Consider the following 16,476-nt stretch of genomic DNA (forward strand, 5'->3'; position numbering starts at 1 on the left):
GCCTAAAAAAATGTCTATATCAAAAGGATGAAGATAAGTGTATACACCTTAAAGGAAAAATATAGAAATAGAGAAGAGAAAATAGCAAAAAAAATAAATGAAATAATGTGATACAAAGAAAAAATAATGGAAATGTTGTTGTGATGTGTTTAAAATTATGATTGTTGGAGTTAGATATGTGATATGATCGTAGAATCGCGTTTCATGTTTTTACAACATCAACATACGCGTTTTATAGCGGTCAAAAATCACCATGAATATTGTTTGGATGTCCACAAATGTGTCTCTTAGGATTTGAGTTAGACTTATCTACCATTAGCTTGATAGACAAACATCGTTGTTTTCCCTCTTCCACAGAAAGGATGATGATCCAAAATTCACATCCTCATTGTTTAGCAAATATCATCAAATTTCAATTTGAAGAGAAATAAGTCCCTTGGGCGATACATCATCAGTTGAGCACATCAACATTTAACCTTAAAACATCTTAAATACAAGTAGTATCATCCTTGAATCAATAGAAACGCATCAAAACAATATTAGCATCATCCAACTTGAGTTCTAATTAAGATGGGTTTTGATAGGTTTTTTCTTTTCTATCTTAGATGACTTAGAACTCAAGTTTTATCCGACAAAACTTTTTTTTTCCAAAAAAAAAGCCAAATGTCCTTTCTTTTTCAAATAAAGATGCATTTAAAAAAATCCAGACGAACTTCAATTCTTTCACCACAGATCATTGTTAAGCAAAACTATAATAGATGAATGAAAAGACAATAGCATTATGTGTTCATTTATTATGAACGGTGTGAAAGCGCACTCAAATGGGGTAACAACAACATAGCATGATCCAACAATGAAAATATGCAGACTAACACCAATAAGTAATAACAGCCTCCACTTATTATTATGTGTTCATTTACATTAGGACGAAAACAGCTCCACGAAAGCAAGTGTATATTTTATATTGGGCAGGTTTAAACGCAAACATGTATATACTTCTATAGAAAAGTTAGAATTTGACACACAATTTTTTTTTTTGAAGGGACACACTAAATTTACATGAATTAAAAGAAGCAATACTTCAGTTCAAAAGAAAAGAAGCAATATTTTACTAGGTATACACAATATATATGCACATAATATATACTCCCTTCGGTCCTATTTATAAGCAGCAAAAAAAAAAATCACATAGTTTAAGAAATGTAGTTAAACTAGATAAAATGCATTAAATATGTCTTGAATCAAAATAAACTTCCAAAATTACCCTTTGTTATTAGTGTTGGAAAGTGGGAAAGAGAGAGAATAATTAATGAGACACATTTTACAAGCTAGAATTAATAAGGGCATCATTGGAAAAAAATAATTAATATAGCTCAAACTTTCATTTAATTCTTATAAAAAGGACCAAGATTTTTCTTCTCTTTTATCCTTATAAATAGGACCGGAGGGAGTATTATCTTATTGACGTTTTCTTCAGCCCAAGCAAACCAAAGCCAATAAAGAGGTTGGTGTCCCACAACATAGGCCCTCGGAAAATAAAACCACGTGTCAAACTGGAAAGTAGTGCCCCACCTGTCAACAACCCATCACTCGACACGTGTCCTTTACACGCACTCGTAGGGACCTCTTTGGAAAGGCCGGCTCGAGAACCGTGCATAAAACGGTCCCTTGGGGTCCACCCATTCCCCTATTGGGTCCCGCACACACCCCACATCACAAGCGATTAGGTGGACCCAATCTCACCAACAAATAAAATAAAGTTAGGCATACCACGAGAAATTATTAATTATCAAAATATTTTTCAGAACAAAATATATATATATATATTCAATTGCTTATCAAAAAAAAAATATATATATATATATAGGTGCAGTGTAACCTATCCAACAAAAAACTTAATCACTACAGGAAAAAATCTCCCACAAAATTGATGAAAAACAATAATTAATTATAAAAAGATTTTTATAAGTGATTTTAAGTCCATAGTACAGTTTCATTCATAAATTTCATGCGTAGTAACTTAAAATCAATAATAAAAATCTATGGAATAATGGTTATTCTCATCCTAATAAATGTTATTATTATTCGAAAAATAACTAGTAGTGGAATTTCTAGTACTAGTACCCCCTCTTGCACGGTCCACGGAGCTAGCACCACTAGTGGGACCCCACCTTCCCCTCCACTTTTCGTGTTGACCCACACACCCCACACGCAAGTGGTCCCCACTCTTTTCAATCCCACTCACGTGCGCACGTGCCGTTCTCTCTTCTCTTTCTCAAACGACGTCGTCAATGGCGGAACTCAAAACAAACCAGAACCGAATTCAAACGTTTCTTCTTCTTCTTCTTCTTCTTCTTCTCTCAATGCTTCGAGGAAGAACGCGACATGAACTGAAGCTCTTGCCTGTCGTAAATCTCCAAGGAGAAATCCCTCAGCGTGTGCGTCGTGGTGGTGGTGGTGGTGGTGCTCGGAGCCATGACCGTCGCCCTCGACGGAGGAGCGGCGGAGCACGAGGAAGAGGCTGGTTGAAACTGAACCGGGGTGACCATGGAGGAAACGAAAGCGGAGATAGGTCGAGCTATGGTGAAGAATTGAGGTTGTAGGTTCGAATTTGATGGCGCTGCGGTAGCCATGGGAGGGACCACGAAGAACGCGCCTCCAGCTGGAACGACTGCGTTTGAGGGTATGGCCCACACGGGGACCACGTTTTGCGGTAACGGAATCACAGTTTGTTGCGGAATTGTCGGGTTCGGGTTCGAGGTTGTTAGCCCTGCCGATACCGAAACGGAAACACCGCCGCCGTCGCCAAAACTGACGTCAGCAGCTCCGGTACCGGGTCGCTTGCGTTTTTTCTTCTCATTCGGGTCTCCGGGTTCCGGGTCGGGGCTTTTGCTGTTGGAGGAGGGGGATGTGGTTGGTATTCTAAGCGTGCCGTTGACGGACATCGCGATGGCGGGGACTGTCCCGGTGCCGGTGGCGGCGATGATGGCTGGCTCGGCGTGTTCGAGGAGCCAGCGTATGGTTTCGCCGTCGGACCTGTGGCCGAGCTCCCGGGTGAGCTGGAAGATCCGGGCAGCGCACGTGGCGGGCATGCGGATCCTCCGGCCTCTACCCTCCACTTTGGTGTGACGGTCCTTGGTGGAGGCTCTCTTCTGAGGTGTCTGAGCCTTGTTCACTTGCATGGACATGGACATGGACATCTCCGCCGCCACCTCTTCGGTTCCCGGCTCCTCTTTGGGTTCACCCAAGCGGAGATCAATGTTTCTAGAAGCTTCCATAGCCATGAAGAATGAAAGGAAGGTTTTGGCACAAGAACAACGTAGGAAGTGACTAAGGAAGATGTTTGAGTTAGCTTGAAATGAGTGTGGTAATGTTTATATATAGCAAGGGAAGGGAGTTAAGATTGAAGGGATGGTTGTTTTGTGGCACATAGAGAGCTAGGAAGAGGGTGTGGGGGGAGATGGGGCCCTTGTTATACCGTCCATGATTTTACACGGAAAGAAATCCACGGTGATGGTGGCTGGAAGGACCCACCGGGAGGGATAGGACCATTGCACGTGATGGGTCCCAACTTAAGGGGTTGGGTTAGGAGAGTTCTGGTCAATGTTATTCACTTGAATAATGTTACCTACAGGTGGAAGGAAGAGAGAGATAGGAAGAAAAGAAAAAGTAAGAGAGAGAAAGTATGAGATGTGATAGATGATAAGATGAGAGAGATAGAAATAAAAATAGGTGGAAATGAAGTGTTTAAAAAAGGAGGTGTGTATATATCATTACTCTATTCACTTATTTGGCAATTATAAAAAGAAAATGATAAAAGAGAGTGAAAGGTAGGGGAGGAAGAGGATGTAAAGGAAGAAATAAAGAGTATGGAAGTGAGCTCGATAAGATTCTTGCATGATGAATTGATAATGGTATGACCGATTTAAGGGATAAGGAAAGTGATTCATTTTTTAAGATTGAGTTTATATACTTTTTTCTATTTGGATAATTAATTTTTTTTTATATGACATCATACATAATTGATGATCTTGTGTGTATAAATTAAGAGAAAAATTAGATATCTAGAGTTTATACTATAAAATGGAGTTAAGCCCGCAATGGCGCAACCCCACTTAATATTTCCACGACAACATGATATTATTATTTTTTATAAAAATAGTAGAACGGAATAAAAGCAAGATTTTTTTTTTGAACGTGAAAGCAAGATTATTAAGCCATAATAGAAGTGTAGAAAAAAAAATTAGAGGAGGTTTTCCCACCAATTAAATTTTTTTACTTGATATTAGATATGTGAACCTTCAACTATAAAGAAGTGAGAGTTAAACATAAAATTAGTGTTCGTAATACAAGTTGACATCATGGAATTGTTTTGAATAAATAATATTTCCATGTGAATGAACTATAATTGTAAATTTATTTGGAAAAGACAGACACCTATGGCTATATCCCACATCTTTAAATAAATCGGAGTCCAAGGCCCACTAGTTTAAAGTCGTACATTTAAATAACATATATCATTGAGCATCAACACTAGAGATTGATGTTAAAACACGAAAATTCACACTTATCACAAACCAAGGTTGATATGAAATATATGCAATGAAATCGAAAATTCTTGGTGAAAGAGTTAAGAAATCCAAGGTTAAGGATGCCTCAAATGCGGGGAATTCCCTTTGCCCTAAGATGAAAATCCAAGAAGAAAGGACTTCATGTAAAAATGAGCAGGAAATCATTTCGCTTTTGGAGTGAGAAAGTTTTTGTCAAACAAACTAATATTCAACATGAAGGAAAAGAACCAAAACAAAGAAAGGCAGCATTGCAGCAATGACGAAGACCTGAAATCAAAAGTCAATATTATGTACGAGAGAGTATGCTGTGTGCATGTGTATTTTTGTAGAAGAGCGTGTATCGTAGACGTAGAACGTGTGAAACAGTGAATGGTTTTAGACTTAATTTGTTCTTATTAGGACTAGGATTATTTATGAGTTTGGGTTGATTTGAATTGTGGTTAAACTAGTGATTTTACCCGTACTCGTGTACTCGTGCCTTGCACGACGAAATTTGTTATTGTATTTGAAACATCAATCAATACTTTGGCTTCATTTTGTTTTGTTTAAAAAAATTGTCTAAATCACTCAATATAAATGTTTGGTAAAATCATTCTACTTTAAGAGACCTATAATATTTTAACATATGTCTTATGAAATTTCAACTTATGACACATCAAAAAAATTATTGGGCCGGGTCGCTTAAGGCTAAGGTAATTTTAATCAATATTTACCCATGATGATTTAGATAACTCCTTAAAAGGACATCAAATTTGAATTAAATAAACCTAATTAATCATACGAGTTTGGTTAGGGTCATCAAGTTGATATATAAAAAAATAAATCATGTATTTTCGAATTTTGCTGTAGGATTAAACAATACCACAACAAAGTTCACGAGTGATAAAATAAATCTAAATTAAATTTTATTTTGATAAAAAAATGTGAAATTGCACTTTTAGCCTCTTATCTATTTGTTTTTTTTTTAGATTTGTTGGTTCGTGACAAAGGCATATCGATGAACCTACCTCAAACAAACAAACAAAAAGGCTATGCTCCGCAAAAAAAACGGTGCCCCTTTAATGTGCTCTTATCATGTAGAATGAAAGTTGTTAGAGTATAGGTAATCCCGAGGAGCTATGGGGGTCGGAGACGACTAAAAGGAGTATTAGATATGTTAAGAACGAAATTTGTTGAATTTTCTTTGTGTTAATACATTTATAAATAAATATTTTTGTAACATGGAGGGGCAAAGCCCCATATAAGCGAAAGCACTCCAGCGCAGGAGCACTGAGAGAGGTTAAAGCCACAACAGCGTTCTGAAACAACAAACTACCGCACTCTGTTCAAGGGACGTGCAAAACATGGAGCTCAAAGCCAAGTGTATGAGCACTCTAACCAAACTATATGCTACATATCATTCGCTTCTCGGGGAATGAGCTGAAACCTCGCCTCTAACTGTGGAGGAATAACATGGCAGGTGTATTAAACTAACTCCAAGTAGGGACTGGCAAAGACACCATCAAATACAATAGATTCAATAGCTCCAACAGAGTCACTCTCGTGATCATTCTCGGCAATGCCTCCTTAGCAATAATACTCATTGTTGTACAAATAGCCCATAATTCGGCTAGGAAAGAGGTAGAAGTACTCAATCTCTTACAAAAGCCTCTAAGTCATTTGTCATTAATATCAGGAAACACTCCCTTGCAACTAGCCTCTATACTATGCCAAACCCGAGCCATCAACATTATATTTCAACCACCCAAACTTGTGGAAACAACCATCAAAGACTAGATATATATGCCTCGCGGACCAGCAGGGTGGTCTTCCATGTTTGCAGTAGAATCATCAAACATGATTGTCTGACTCATCCAACGAACCTTCGAGATATCCCACTAGGCATGCTAAAAATTACCTTAATCCACATCCTCTATAATCCCTATAGTTGATCTACGAAGATTCTGGGACACTGTTGTCTGTTGTGCGTGCGAGGTGTAGGACACAAATTCCATGCTATTTGCTGATTTGCAAATAACTTTAGTACCATGAATTGCATTTTTAAGAGAATTATTATTTAAAGTGTGTCGAATACTTATTAATTATAGTTGTTTCGATGCCAAGGAAAAATAAGTAAATCACTGTATAAAACCACATGTCTGTGAGTCAAACTGCTAAGCCGCAAACTTAGATAGGGCGAGACACTTTTTTCCTAGTCCATTTATAGTTCAAAGAAACTCGAAGCAGCTCCTTTATTTGCAGGTTATGCGAACCGACTGACCTTCATATCCACCTCTTGTTGGATAATATATTTTAATTATCTATTTTAGTTGTGTGGATTAACATAAATCAATTAAATATAATATATTTTGTTCCGTCACTAATATTAATTATGTGAATTATTAATTAACTCTTATATATGTATTAAAGTAAATGATAAATTAGACTTTTGTTATAAATTATCCTATGATAGGTTAGATAAATTACCTTTGTCTAATGAGAGAACTTTGATCTGATCTGATAATATATAAGTTGTTTTATTTTATGTGTTGTGAGAGATGAACATACAATCAAATAGAGAGCACTTTTACTCTCTAGTTGTTCACGCTTTCATTCTAACTAAAATGAAAATAAGTTGAGTCATGAATTCCTCAACCATTATAGGTACACAATTTTTTATCAGGACAAAATCAATGTAATCTATCTCTACATATTTTATACCCCATCCGTTCCTATTTATAAGAACCAAAGTAATATTTCACGTCCCTTAAGAAAGTTGTGGGTAGTATTAAATTTGTTCAAATTTATCTCAACTTTCCAAAACTACCCCAACTTATTTTTCTTAATTTCTATTTATCATTAATGAGTTGCATAGTGGAAAGAAAGAGAAACCTCTATTAAACGAGGGTATTGTTGCCAAAAAAATAATTAATGCATCTTGAAATTTGAATTGGTTCTTATAAAAAGGACAAAGCTACACTCATCATTTAGTTTTTATAAATAGGAATGGAGGGAGTATTTATGATCTGTTAAGTTCAGCATCTCTTTCATCTGAGTAGCATTATCCACCACTAATCCAAGTTGTGGGATTTGAGCATGAACTCCAATTTGACATGTAGACTTGGGCATCGAACTTAATAGTGTTAAATACTAGGTCCAGAGAGCATTAAAAACTGACCAAAAAAAAAAAAAAAGAGAGCATTAAAAACAAATAAATGCAACTACAATATTTACTTTCACATTGTCTCATTACATACGCATCCATGATGCAGAAAGTGATGGATGGCTCCACTTACTTCATGCACCCACCCTTTGGAGGGGCCATCCAGGGTTCAAGGGAAGGGACCCTCTGTCTAGGTGGTGGACTGGTGGTGGCGCCAATGGCACCGGTGGTGCGCACGCTGAGATTGCTAACCATGGGCCCACAACCCACACTGGCCCACTTTATCTTCCCAAAGGCAGATCGTGTGTGACTCTGGCTGCGCTCTGCGCCGTACGACTGACCCATGTGGGACCCCACTAGCGATCTTTTTCCACCCCTTCCATCATGCGGGCCCCACGGGCCTAAAATTTGGGCCATGGCCATGCTGGTTTGGTTGGGAGCCTCTCTCTGCACTTTCAAAGTGGACCACAAAGGGAAATAGTGGTGGACCCTGCTGGGTATAGTGTGGGACTCACCATTATCACACTCACCTATTTTTGTTTTGGGCTGGGACCCTCCCAGGTCCACTTGTTCCTAGTTATTTGTCTGTAATTTTTCATTTTTTTACTTCTTCTATATAGTGACTTCTGGATGGGGAGGGGGGGACCTTTGCTTGGTCGGTCCCTATTTCCTGCAACTTATGGTGTAGGTGGGTCCGTGGGTGCCTCCTCCTCACCCTTTTCTCACAAATTCTTTTTATTTTTTCTAATGATTTGCTTATTATTCATTATCCTACCAACTTTTTTCTGCTGATAATGTAAGTAAATGTTTCATGATAAATATCAATTTATCTAAATAACTCTAGGTTAAAATAAGTAAAATCATTTTACATGGACTAGTAATGTTCTGACATTTTTTTTTTTGGAAATTCTTACTACCACACCACCTAAAACTAGGACAATTATTTGAGTTGATTTAAATCGCTATGATAAATATTACTTTTTCTGTTCCTATATATAAGTCACAAATAATTAATTCTCTTAGATTAAGAAAAGTAGTTACTAGTAATAAATTTGTAAAAAAAATGATTTACTTTCCTAGATTACCCTTATTTACTTTCCTATGATTTTATCTCTCCAAGTTAATACTTCTAAAGTTTATCATCTCTTTCATATTAAATATGAGGGTGAACTTGGAAAAAATTATTTAATGCTTCCTAGATATTAGAAAGTGACTTATATTTTGTAACAAATTTTTTTTAAAAAATGTTACTTATAATAGGGAACGGAGGGAGTAATAAACTTTTTTAACTTACTTGTTAAGAATTTTTCTAATAACTTAAACCTTGCATTTTTATTAAAAGTTCAATCTACTGAGACAATCTTATTTGACCGAAAAGGTCAAATCTAAATTTTTAATTTTAAAAGTTCAAACAAGATTTTTCACCACTGTGACGAACACTAATTGAGTGAAAAAAAAAAACTCTTCGTTGTTTTCCTTTTGTCATATGAGAATAGTTTTGATTTATTTATTATGAATGGTGGGAAGAACTATTCCATTGGATGAGAATGGGGTATGCTATTTCTTGGAGGTTGGGCCCCCTCCTTAGCTTCATCCACATGATTGTCGGTGAAAGGTGATTGGTGAGGGATGAATGGGGTGACGGAATAGGAATGCTTCATCCTTACCTTTTTTTCACCCCCATTTATATGCCAAGTTGAATTTTGCTTTCTCTCTTTTTAAGTATTTATTTATGGATTTTATTGTATAGCAGTAATAAGATGTACTGTTTCCAAAAACGATTGATGAATTATAATATAATTTTTGTGCCTTTAGCCCGAAGCATATACTACCTCTGTTTTTCTTATTACTTTTAGTTTTCTATGTTAGACAAAGAAAGATGAAGTCATTACTTTTAATAAGAGAATTAACAACTAATATTATAAGAAAACATATCTGTTATTCGTGAAAATGAGTGAAGATTACTTCTTATTATTGTGGCATTTACTGTGAAAACTCTCTGTTTATGTAGAATTTATGTATCTATAAAAAGAGAGATAAATACAATGTTCCACTAAATATTACTCCCTCTGTTCCTATTTATAAGTCACAAAAAACTAATTCTCTTAGATTAAGAAAAGTAGTTAGTAATAATAAATTTGTAAAGGAAATGATTAGCTTTCCTAGACTACCCTTATTTACTTTCCTATGATTTTCTCTCTCCAAGTTAATATTCCAAAAGTTCATCATCTCTTTCATATTAAATATGAGGGTGAATTTGGAAAAAATTATTTAATGCTTCCTAGATATTAGAAAGTGACTTATATTTAGGAATAAATTTTTTTCAAAAAATGTGACTTATAATAAGGAACGGAGGGAGTATCATGTCATATGAGAGAATCCAAATCCCACATCATAGTGTATTGATATAAGATAGAGTGAACGGCGGTATAACAAATGTCCATGACGGGGAGGTAAGAACATGGCTTCATTTTAGTTTCTTTGGATTATTATCTTATTAATCTTGTCAACTCTTCCTTTACCCTGCTAGTTGTCGAACAAGTTAAGACTTCATTTTAGTTGCTTCGACGAACCAACACAGCGTTCACTTGATTATGAATTCTTTATGAGCCAACCAAAACAATTTTAGACTTTCTGACCATTTGGACAAGCAAGAACATGACCCCAACATAGCATGTAATGTCAAGTTTAACAATCAATGCCAAATATTGTAAAGTATTTTATGATAAAATAGTTAAATCTGAGACGCCTTGCAAACAATATGAAGAAAACAACTATTTTAAATTGTTGATACAATCCGGAATAAATGCCTCTCTCCATTCATATTCCAGATAATAGCCATGCTTCTTAACCGGCAATATTATTGGACTCACATTTTTACATGCTTGCAAATAACGCAATGAGGATTCAAAAAGGGAATTCAAGATGCATAGTTTGATAGGAGTGCCCCTAACATAAGCATTTTGTTAAAACATTCAAACCACTGTAACATGCTACGTAGATACTGATTATGCAAAAATAAAAGACAACAGCAAATATTACTTTTTACAGCATCACTTAAATATAATGACACAAGCTTCAAATAGTTATTCATTTAACTTCTTTTGGTGTAATAAGCACATCCAACATACAATTGTAGACACAAGGATGCACATGGAAGATAAGCTTAAAACTTTCGAAGTCTAAACAGAATACAATTTTCTGAGTTTGAGTAATTTGCAAATTGATTCTCAGAACTGCTAGTGTAAAACCACCCACCTCCACTGTGTAGGAGTACAACAAAATCTCTCAAAGAACATCTCAATTTATACCCAATTGTTAATATTGTAGCTATCCATGAAAACAATATGTTTCACAGCAGCCGTACACCTTCCATCTCTGGTATTGTTAAGGAAACAAATGTTAAAAGCTTGTCAGGTTTCTTGCTTTCCTATCATCATTGAATAGTGGCAGATTTGATATCTCTCCATCATTTGAAAAATATGGATCCCACAATCTTGGAGGGCAATGAGGTGTTTCTACAGGATTTTATATCATGATCCTGACATGTAAGCGTATCGTGTCTGAGCTCCAATCACAAGCTCAACAATTTTCGCTGCAAAATATATTATAAAAGCAGATGAGATTCTCAAAATAGTCTACCACCAAGCTGAAATAATGACAATTAACTAAGGCAAAATTAGGGTAACAAAAGAAATAAATAAGTATAAACCATACCCGTAAGAAATCCTATGATAGGTACAGGTTCCAAAACCTGCTCAGTGCTTTCAAGTCGTCGCCTGAAAAATTAGAGGGAGATTTTTTAGTATAATTAATTTCCTACTTAGAAGTAGCACATTGCAAAATGTAAAATGTAAAATGTGAAGAAGTGAAAATCATTTCTACCTAGTATACTTGCTGAAAAATGGATCTCTCATCAGGTAAAGTGCAAATAAAAGCTTCCGTTGTTTAACCTGAAGCAAAACTATTTCAGCAGAACTCTTTAATGGGTTGAACATAGTTAGCAAATAAGACAGTTCTAAATATAGTATTAAGGGCCAAGCTTTAGTGCGTACGGCCATTAAGCCCACTGTTGTGTATTATGGCTCTAAAGTCTAAAGAAGCACAAACCTCATCCTTTTCTGGGGCAGAAAGATGGAACATTTTCTCCTTTTCACCCGCCACTGTTGTCGTAACAATTGAAAGAATACTATGCCCTATGCAGTCAATAGCCAGTGAAAGGAACCAAGGGGTCCATGACCGACTACCATACTTTCGAATGAATAAAACATAGATAAGTGGTCTAGTAATAAATAGAACTTCTCCAATAATAAAGAAAGCCCCGCGAACACCCCCTTTGGCCAACACGGTGGAAAGTGTTGGTCTCACTGCCTTTGAAGCTGTAAAAATGCAGAGGGCAATAAGCAATGATTATTAGTAGTAGAATTACACAATGCAGCATGAACTATTACATTTACACTATGGACTAGTGCAGAAAATATACCAAGAGGCTCCATGATTGATTGTTGGTGTTGAACCCTACGTAACCACACTGGATCGGATGCTGTCATGGCATTTTCTCCAAATTTATTTAAAGCAGATAGTGCTCTTCCTTCCAGATTCCATGGGTTTGTACCAAGATTGTTTCTCATATGACCAGACCCTCGATGCCCATCGAGCTGTGAGCCTATTTGATGTTGTGAAGTAGAACTATCCGAAGCAATAGCATCATTTGATGTCTCCCCGCCAGATAACAACATTTTATACCCACTCTTCCGAAACAAAGATAACCGAACCAGTACCCTGAGTTAGAGCGACTCAAGATAATCAGAAAAATGAATCGATGGATACAGATATATGGCAGTCTGAGATAACTGGAAAAATTATATGCTAAATTACATTATGCTGCTTACTTGATTGCTTCGGTAACAGCAAGGAAATTCCATTTCTTATCATCACCATAGTAATGTTGTGCCACAACTTCAACTAATGTTTCCAAATCCTTCAATGCAGATAAGCATAATGGATAAGGAAATGAATTGGGCTCAACAGAGCCTGTAACATTTTGGTTAGGAGTAGTATCAATTATATGCTCATTGATAGCTGTGATAATTCCTAGAATGGTCGTCACTGCATGAAATCATAGATCTTTTCAGTAAGTTACCAACTTCAATAAAAGGAGAAAAAATTATGAAGATTAATAGAGACGACAATAGGAACTTGTTTGATTTTAAAGAAAATGTTGGTAAACTACATGAATGTAATCTGACTTGAAAATTTGCAATAGGAATCTAATAAGAGGTTCTTTTCTGCCATCTGCCAAGTCAGATTTTTTTTCAACTTAAATTTCTAGTTAGCATTTTGAAGAGCAACATTAACAAATAATTGTTGATAGAAGCTCCTACTTTGCACCAGCAGACTTAAAAAATTTCTTCTCATCTTGTTAACGAAGGAAAAATAACTGATTCATGTGTGTGAGAGTCTTATACTATTTTTCAACTAAAAAAGAAGTAGCCAAAAGTTACCAAAAATTCACAAAACCTGCTTCTGGTCCAATCTCTGATTCAGAGAAGCGTTCAGGAAGAAGCCATGTCAATCCCTGTCCACATTTTGAATCCCCCAGTAAGGTAAGTGATATACAAACTCTCATTAGATAACAATGTTTCAACAATCTCCTACATTGACTTGTATACAGAACAATAACAATCACTTAAAATTGAATATTTAATTTGTTTTACGATTACATTATCAGTTTATGTTATTAATAACAAAACACCAAATTGTTAGATTTCATAAAGGAAACGGCAAAATCATGATTCTAATTGGAAAAAAAGCATCAAAGAATTGCACTTAATGCAACAATAGCCAAACTATCAAACAACAAAATTTCATATCAGAATCAGAATCACTATTTTCCTATGATATTTGGGTACTCCTATGCAATTATAGATATCACAAATAGTGATAACTGATAAGTAAGACAAAAGCATGATCTATAGTATTGACCCTTTTGCTCAAAAATTGAATAACACAATGATAACATTGAAATTAACAAGACAATATTATGAAATTGGTAATCCAAAACATGAGCTTACATTGGCCAAGGACTCGAGGGAGTGCACATAGTCTTTGTTCTGCCTGACCCATCTCTTATAAGCCTCCATAGCTTCAGAAACTCTCACAGAAATCACCGAACCCAACCAATCCGCAGGTATTGGAAGCGACCCAGATGGTCAAGATTCAAAGTTCGGATGCTATTTGTGCGAATTGAAGATGGGTTTGAATCACACAAACAGAGAGAAAGACACGAAGAGGTGTGGCGTTTTGATGAATTGAAGGATCAAATCCAAACCGTTGATGAGAGTTAGTGATCCTGCGGTTGAGAGTTTATGGTATATATGAGATGAGATATGCTAATGTTGGTGTTGTGTTGTGTGAATTAGAAGTACAACACAAAAATATATATTAAAAAGAAAAAGAATTGAAGTAAATTAAATTTAAAATTTGAGTGTTCTCTCTCACATCACACGCACCTTGACCTTGGCTTGGATCGTGGTTTGATTAGTTTCTCCCCCAACAAAATAGAGATAGGTAAGGTGAATAGATCTTGGTGGCAAGGTGCAGAGCATGAAAAAACCAATCAAAGGCTGCAAGAGTTCATGACAGGGGTGAGATAGGTTTTGGTTTTGAGATGGGGAAACGGTGTGTTTATTTTTGGATTGGCCTAACTGTTCAGATTTCAGAGTAAATGAGAGGGTTTCATTTGGTAGCCCATAAAAAAACCCAATGTGATTTATTACGTTATATAGTAAGCAAAAGTAATGTTGAGAGTGGGATTTGAACCCACGCCCTTTCGGACCAGAACCTTAATCTGGCGCCTTAGACCAACTCGGCCATCTCAACGTTGATGTTAGTATCCGTAATATATGTTATATAATTGTAAATAGTCTTTACGTGTTTACATGTTATATGCTTGCTCGCCGTGTCATGTGTGCATGATTTGTAAAACTCTTTAATTTTGACTATTTGAGTAACGTGGAAGCAAAGTACGATGGAATATGAAACACATTTTATAGTTAGCAATGGCATTACCAAACAAATGTTTCTTAGTCACAGGTTAAAACTTAAAAGATGATAATTTATAACATGACTACAGACCATAAGAGGTTTGACTTTAAACATGATAATTTATATCAGAAACATATAAAGTTGATTAAAGGAGTTAATGAAGATGGTTCTCAAAGATGTCTTGCAGTCACATTCTTAAGAATATTATGATCGAGAATACCATTCTTGATTATTTGAGAAAAACCAGCTCAGCTTGGCTAGCATTTAAAAAATTATAATCTTTCTTTGTTCAAATTTCTAAAAATAAATAGAAATTTTGTTTGATTCACATTCACAATCCTCAAATTGGTCCTTGTCTTTGAGTCGCCGTCTGATCTAAGTCCCTCACCGGAAAAATTTGTGCAAAAGGTCCTCATCATTGCAAAACGTATGGAGCAAGTCCTCGCCGGAGACCGGAGCTCCGGCGAGGGATGAAATGGCACGCTGACTGGGCTAAGTGTGCTGACATGGATTTTAAAATAAAAATAAAAATTACACATCAGGAAAATAAATTAATTTAAAAGCCCAAAATTAATTTAAAAACCCAATTTCACCATAAATTTATTAAAGCTAAAAAAACAAAAACTCATTAACTATAATTAAAAACAACAACTTTTTTTCCCAGATAAAAAATCCCTAATCTAGTAATCTGGAACGTTCTCACTCCAGAAACTCATTTCCAGAAATTTTCCAGAAGCCCCTCATTCAGATCCTCTCATCTCAACTTCCTCATGGACATACAATCTAACCCAACAACAACAACAATCGAACTCAGTTTCAATCGAATCCTAACCGCTTTCTCAAGGTCGAAATCAACAGAGGAAGACTCGATTCAATTTGGGGGTGATGAAAGGGTGAACCAAACCCTGGGCTTCCATCCAAGAGCCTTGCCCTTCCAGATCTGCGACTTAGATAAAGATGAAAGGGACCCAAAAGCTCGCTTTTGACGCTCTGAAAAAGCTCAACGTTGTGAAGGGAAGAGGAGAAATTCTGCAACAGACCAGGACGCGAGACGGTATTGCAGGAGCTTCAGGTTCCACTCCCGAGAGAGGGAAAAGAGAGGTTGCAGCTCTTGATCCTCGTGAAGGTGAGGATGAATGACGACACCGCAAAGAGGAGGCGGCGGTGGCGCACAGATCCAGGGAAGACGATGATGGTAACGCTGGTTTCCATGGCTATGCAGATCCCTCCCTACAAGGTTGTGGATTTGCTTTCTTTTGGGTTTGTTATTGTGAAGATTCTGGGTTTTGTTCATACCATTTTTTCTCTTTATTAAATTAACAGTGCTTCGTGTATGTGTTTTGAGCTCGGTGGGAGGTTCCAAGGGGTGCTGATGCTGTGTTCGTTCCAGCCTTTGAATTGTGGTTGTTTGTTTCTTTGTTTTGTAACTCTCTGTCTTCTATGCTTTCTTTCTTCTTTTTATTGTCTTAGTACTGTACCTGTGTTGCCACCCCACATGAGTTTATTTCAAGATTTTGAATGTGATAAAGATGATGGGATAAAGATGATGAGATAATGAGATGAATGTAGTTGATTATGAGATAATGGGATCAAGATTCTGAATCGGTGATTTAGAATTGAGGTTAATTTTGGGGAAATTGGATTAATTTGGGAGGAATTTTTTTTTAAAATTAAATTAGGGTTAATTTTGTTAATTGATTTTATTTTTATTAATTA

The 16,476-nt window shown here is 36.2% G+C and overlaps 2 protein-coding genes and 1 non-coding gene across 3 annotated transcripts; all 3 read right to left on the bottom strand.

Annotated features, from left to right (window-relative positions):
- Positions 1 to 1,206: 1,206 nt before the first annotated feature.
- Positions 1,207 to 3,662, bottom strand: LOC130746011 (transcription factor TCP9). The gene has a single exon (XM_057598507.1). It carries the CDS (start codon positions 3,282 to 3,284, stop codon positions 2,361 to 2,363), a length of 924 nt encoding a protein of 307 aa, XP_057454490.1. The 5' UTR covers positions 3,285 to 3,662; the 3' UTR covers positions 1,207 to 2,360.
- A 7,075-nt stretch (positions 3,663 to 10,737) lies between these two features.
- LOC130746012 (peroxisome biogenesis protein 16) lies at positions 10,738 to 14,430 on the bottom strand. The gene is made up of 9 exons (XM_057598508.1): positions 14,226 to 14,430; positions 13,788 to 14,065; positions 13,234 to 13,291; positions 12,606 to 12,822; positions 12,197 to 12,495; positions 11,824 to 12,092; positions 11,599 to 11,666; positions 11,431 to 11,492; positions 10,738 to 11,308 (listed from the first exon to the last, which is right to left on the bottom strand). Exons 2-9 carry the CDS (start codon positions 13,854 to 13,856, stop codon positions 11,247 to 11,249), a joined length of 1,104 nt encoding a protein of 367 aa, XP_057454491.1. The 5' UTR covers positions 13,857 to 14,065; positions 14,226 to 14,430; the 3' UTR covers positions 10,738 to 11,246.
- Positions 14,431 to 14,514: 84 nt separating this feature from the next.
- TRNAL-AAG (transfer RNA leucine (anticodon AAG)) lies at positions 14,515 to 14,595 on the bottom strand. The gene has a single exon. It is a non-coding gene; the product is annotated as a tRNA-Leu (tRNA).
- Between the last annotated feature and the right edge of the window lie 1,881 nt (positions 14,596 to 16,476).

Source organism: Lotus japonicus, chromosome 3, assembly GCF_012489685.1.
Source record: "Lotus japonicus ecotype B-129 chromosome 3, LjGifu_v1.2".
NCBI lineage: Eukaryota > Viridiplantae > Streptophyta > Magnoliopsida > Fabales > Fabaceae > Lotus > Lotus japonicus.

What these genes read in the sequence shown, in the direction of transcription:
- LOC130746012 (XM_057598508.1), bottom strand. Translation starts at nt 13,856, where the DNA reads ATGGAGGCTTATAAGAGATGGGTCAGGCAGAACAAAGACTATGTGCAC. An exon ending in AGAGATTGGACCAGAAGCAG is followed by an intron (nt 12,823 to 13,233) that starts GTTTTGTGAATT and finishes GATTTCATGCAG; the next exon opens with TGACGACCATTCTAGGAATT. An exon ending in GCTGTTACCGAAGCAATCAA is followed by an intron (nt 12,496 to 12,605) that starts GTAAGCAGCATA and finishes GCTCTAACTCAG; the next exon opens with GGTACTGGTTCGGTTATCTT.
- LOC130746011 (XM_057598507.1), bottom strand. Translation starts at nt 3,284, where the DNA reads ATGGCTATGGAAGCTTCTAGAAACATTGATCTCCGCTTGGGTGAACCC.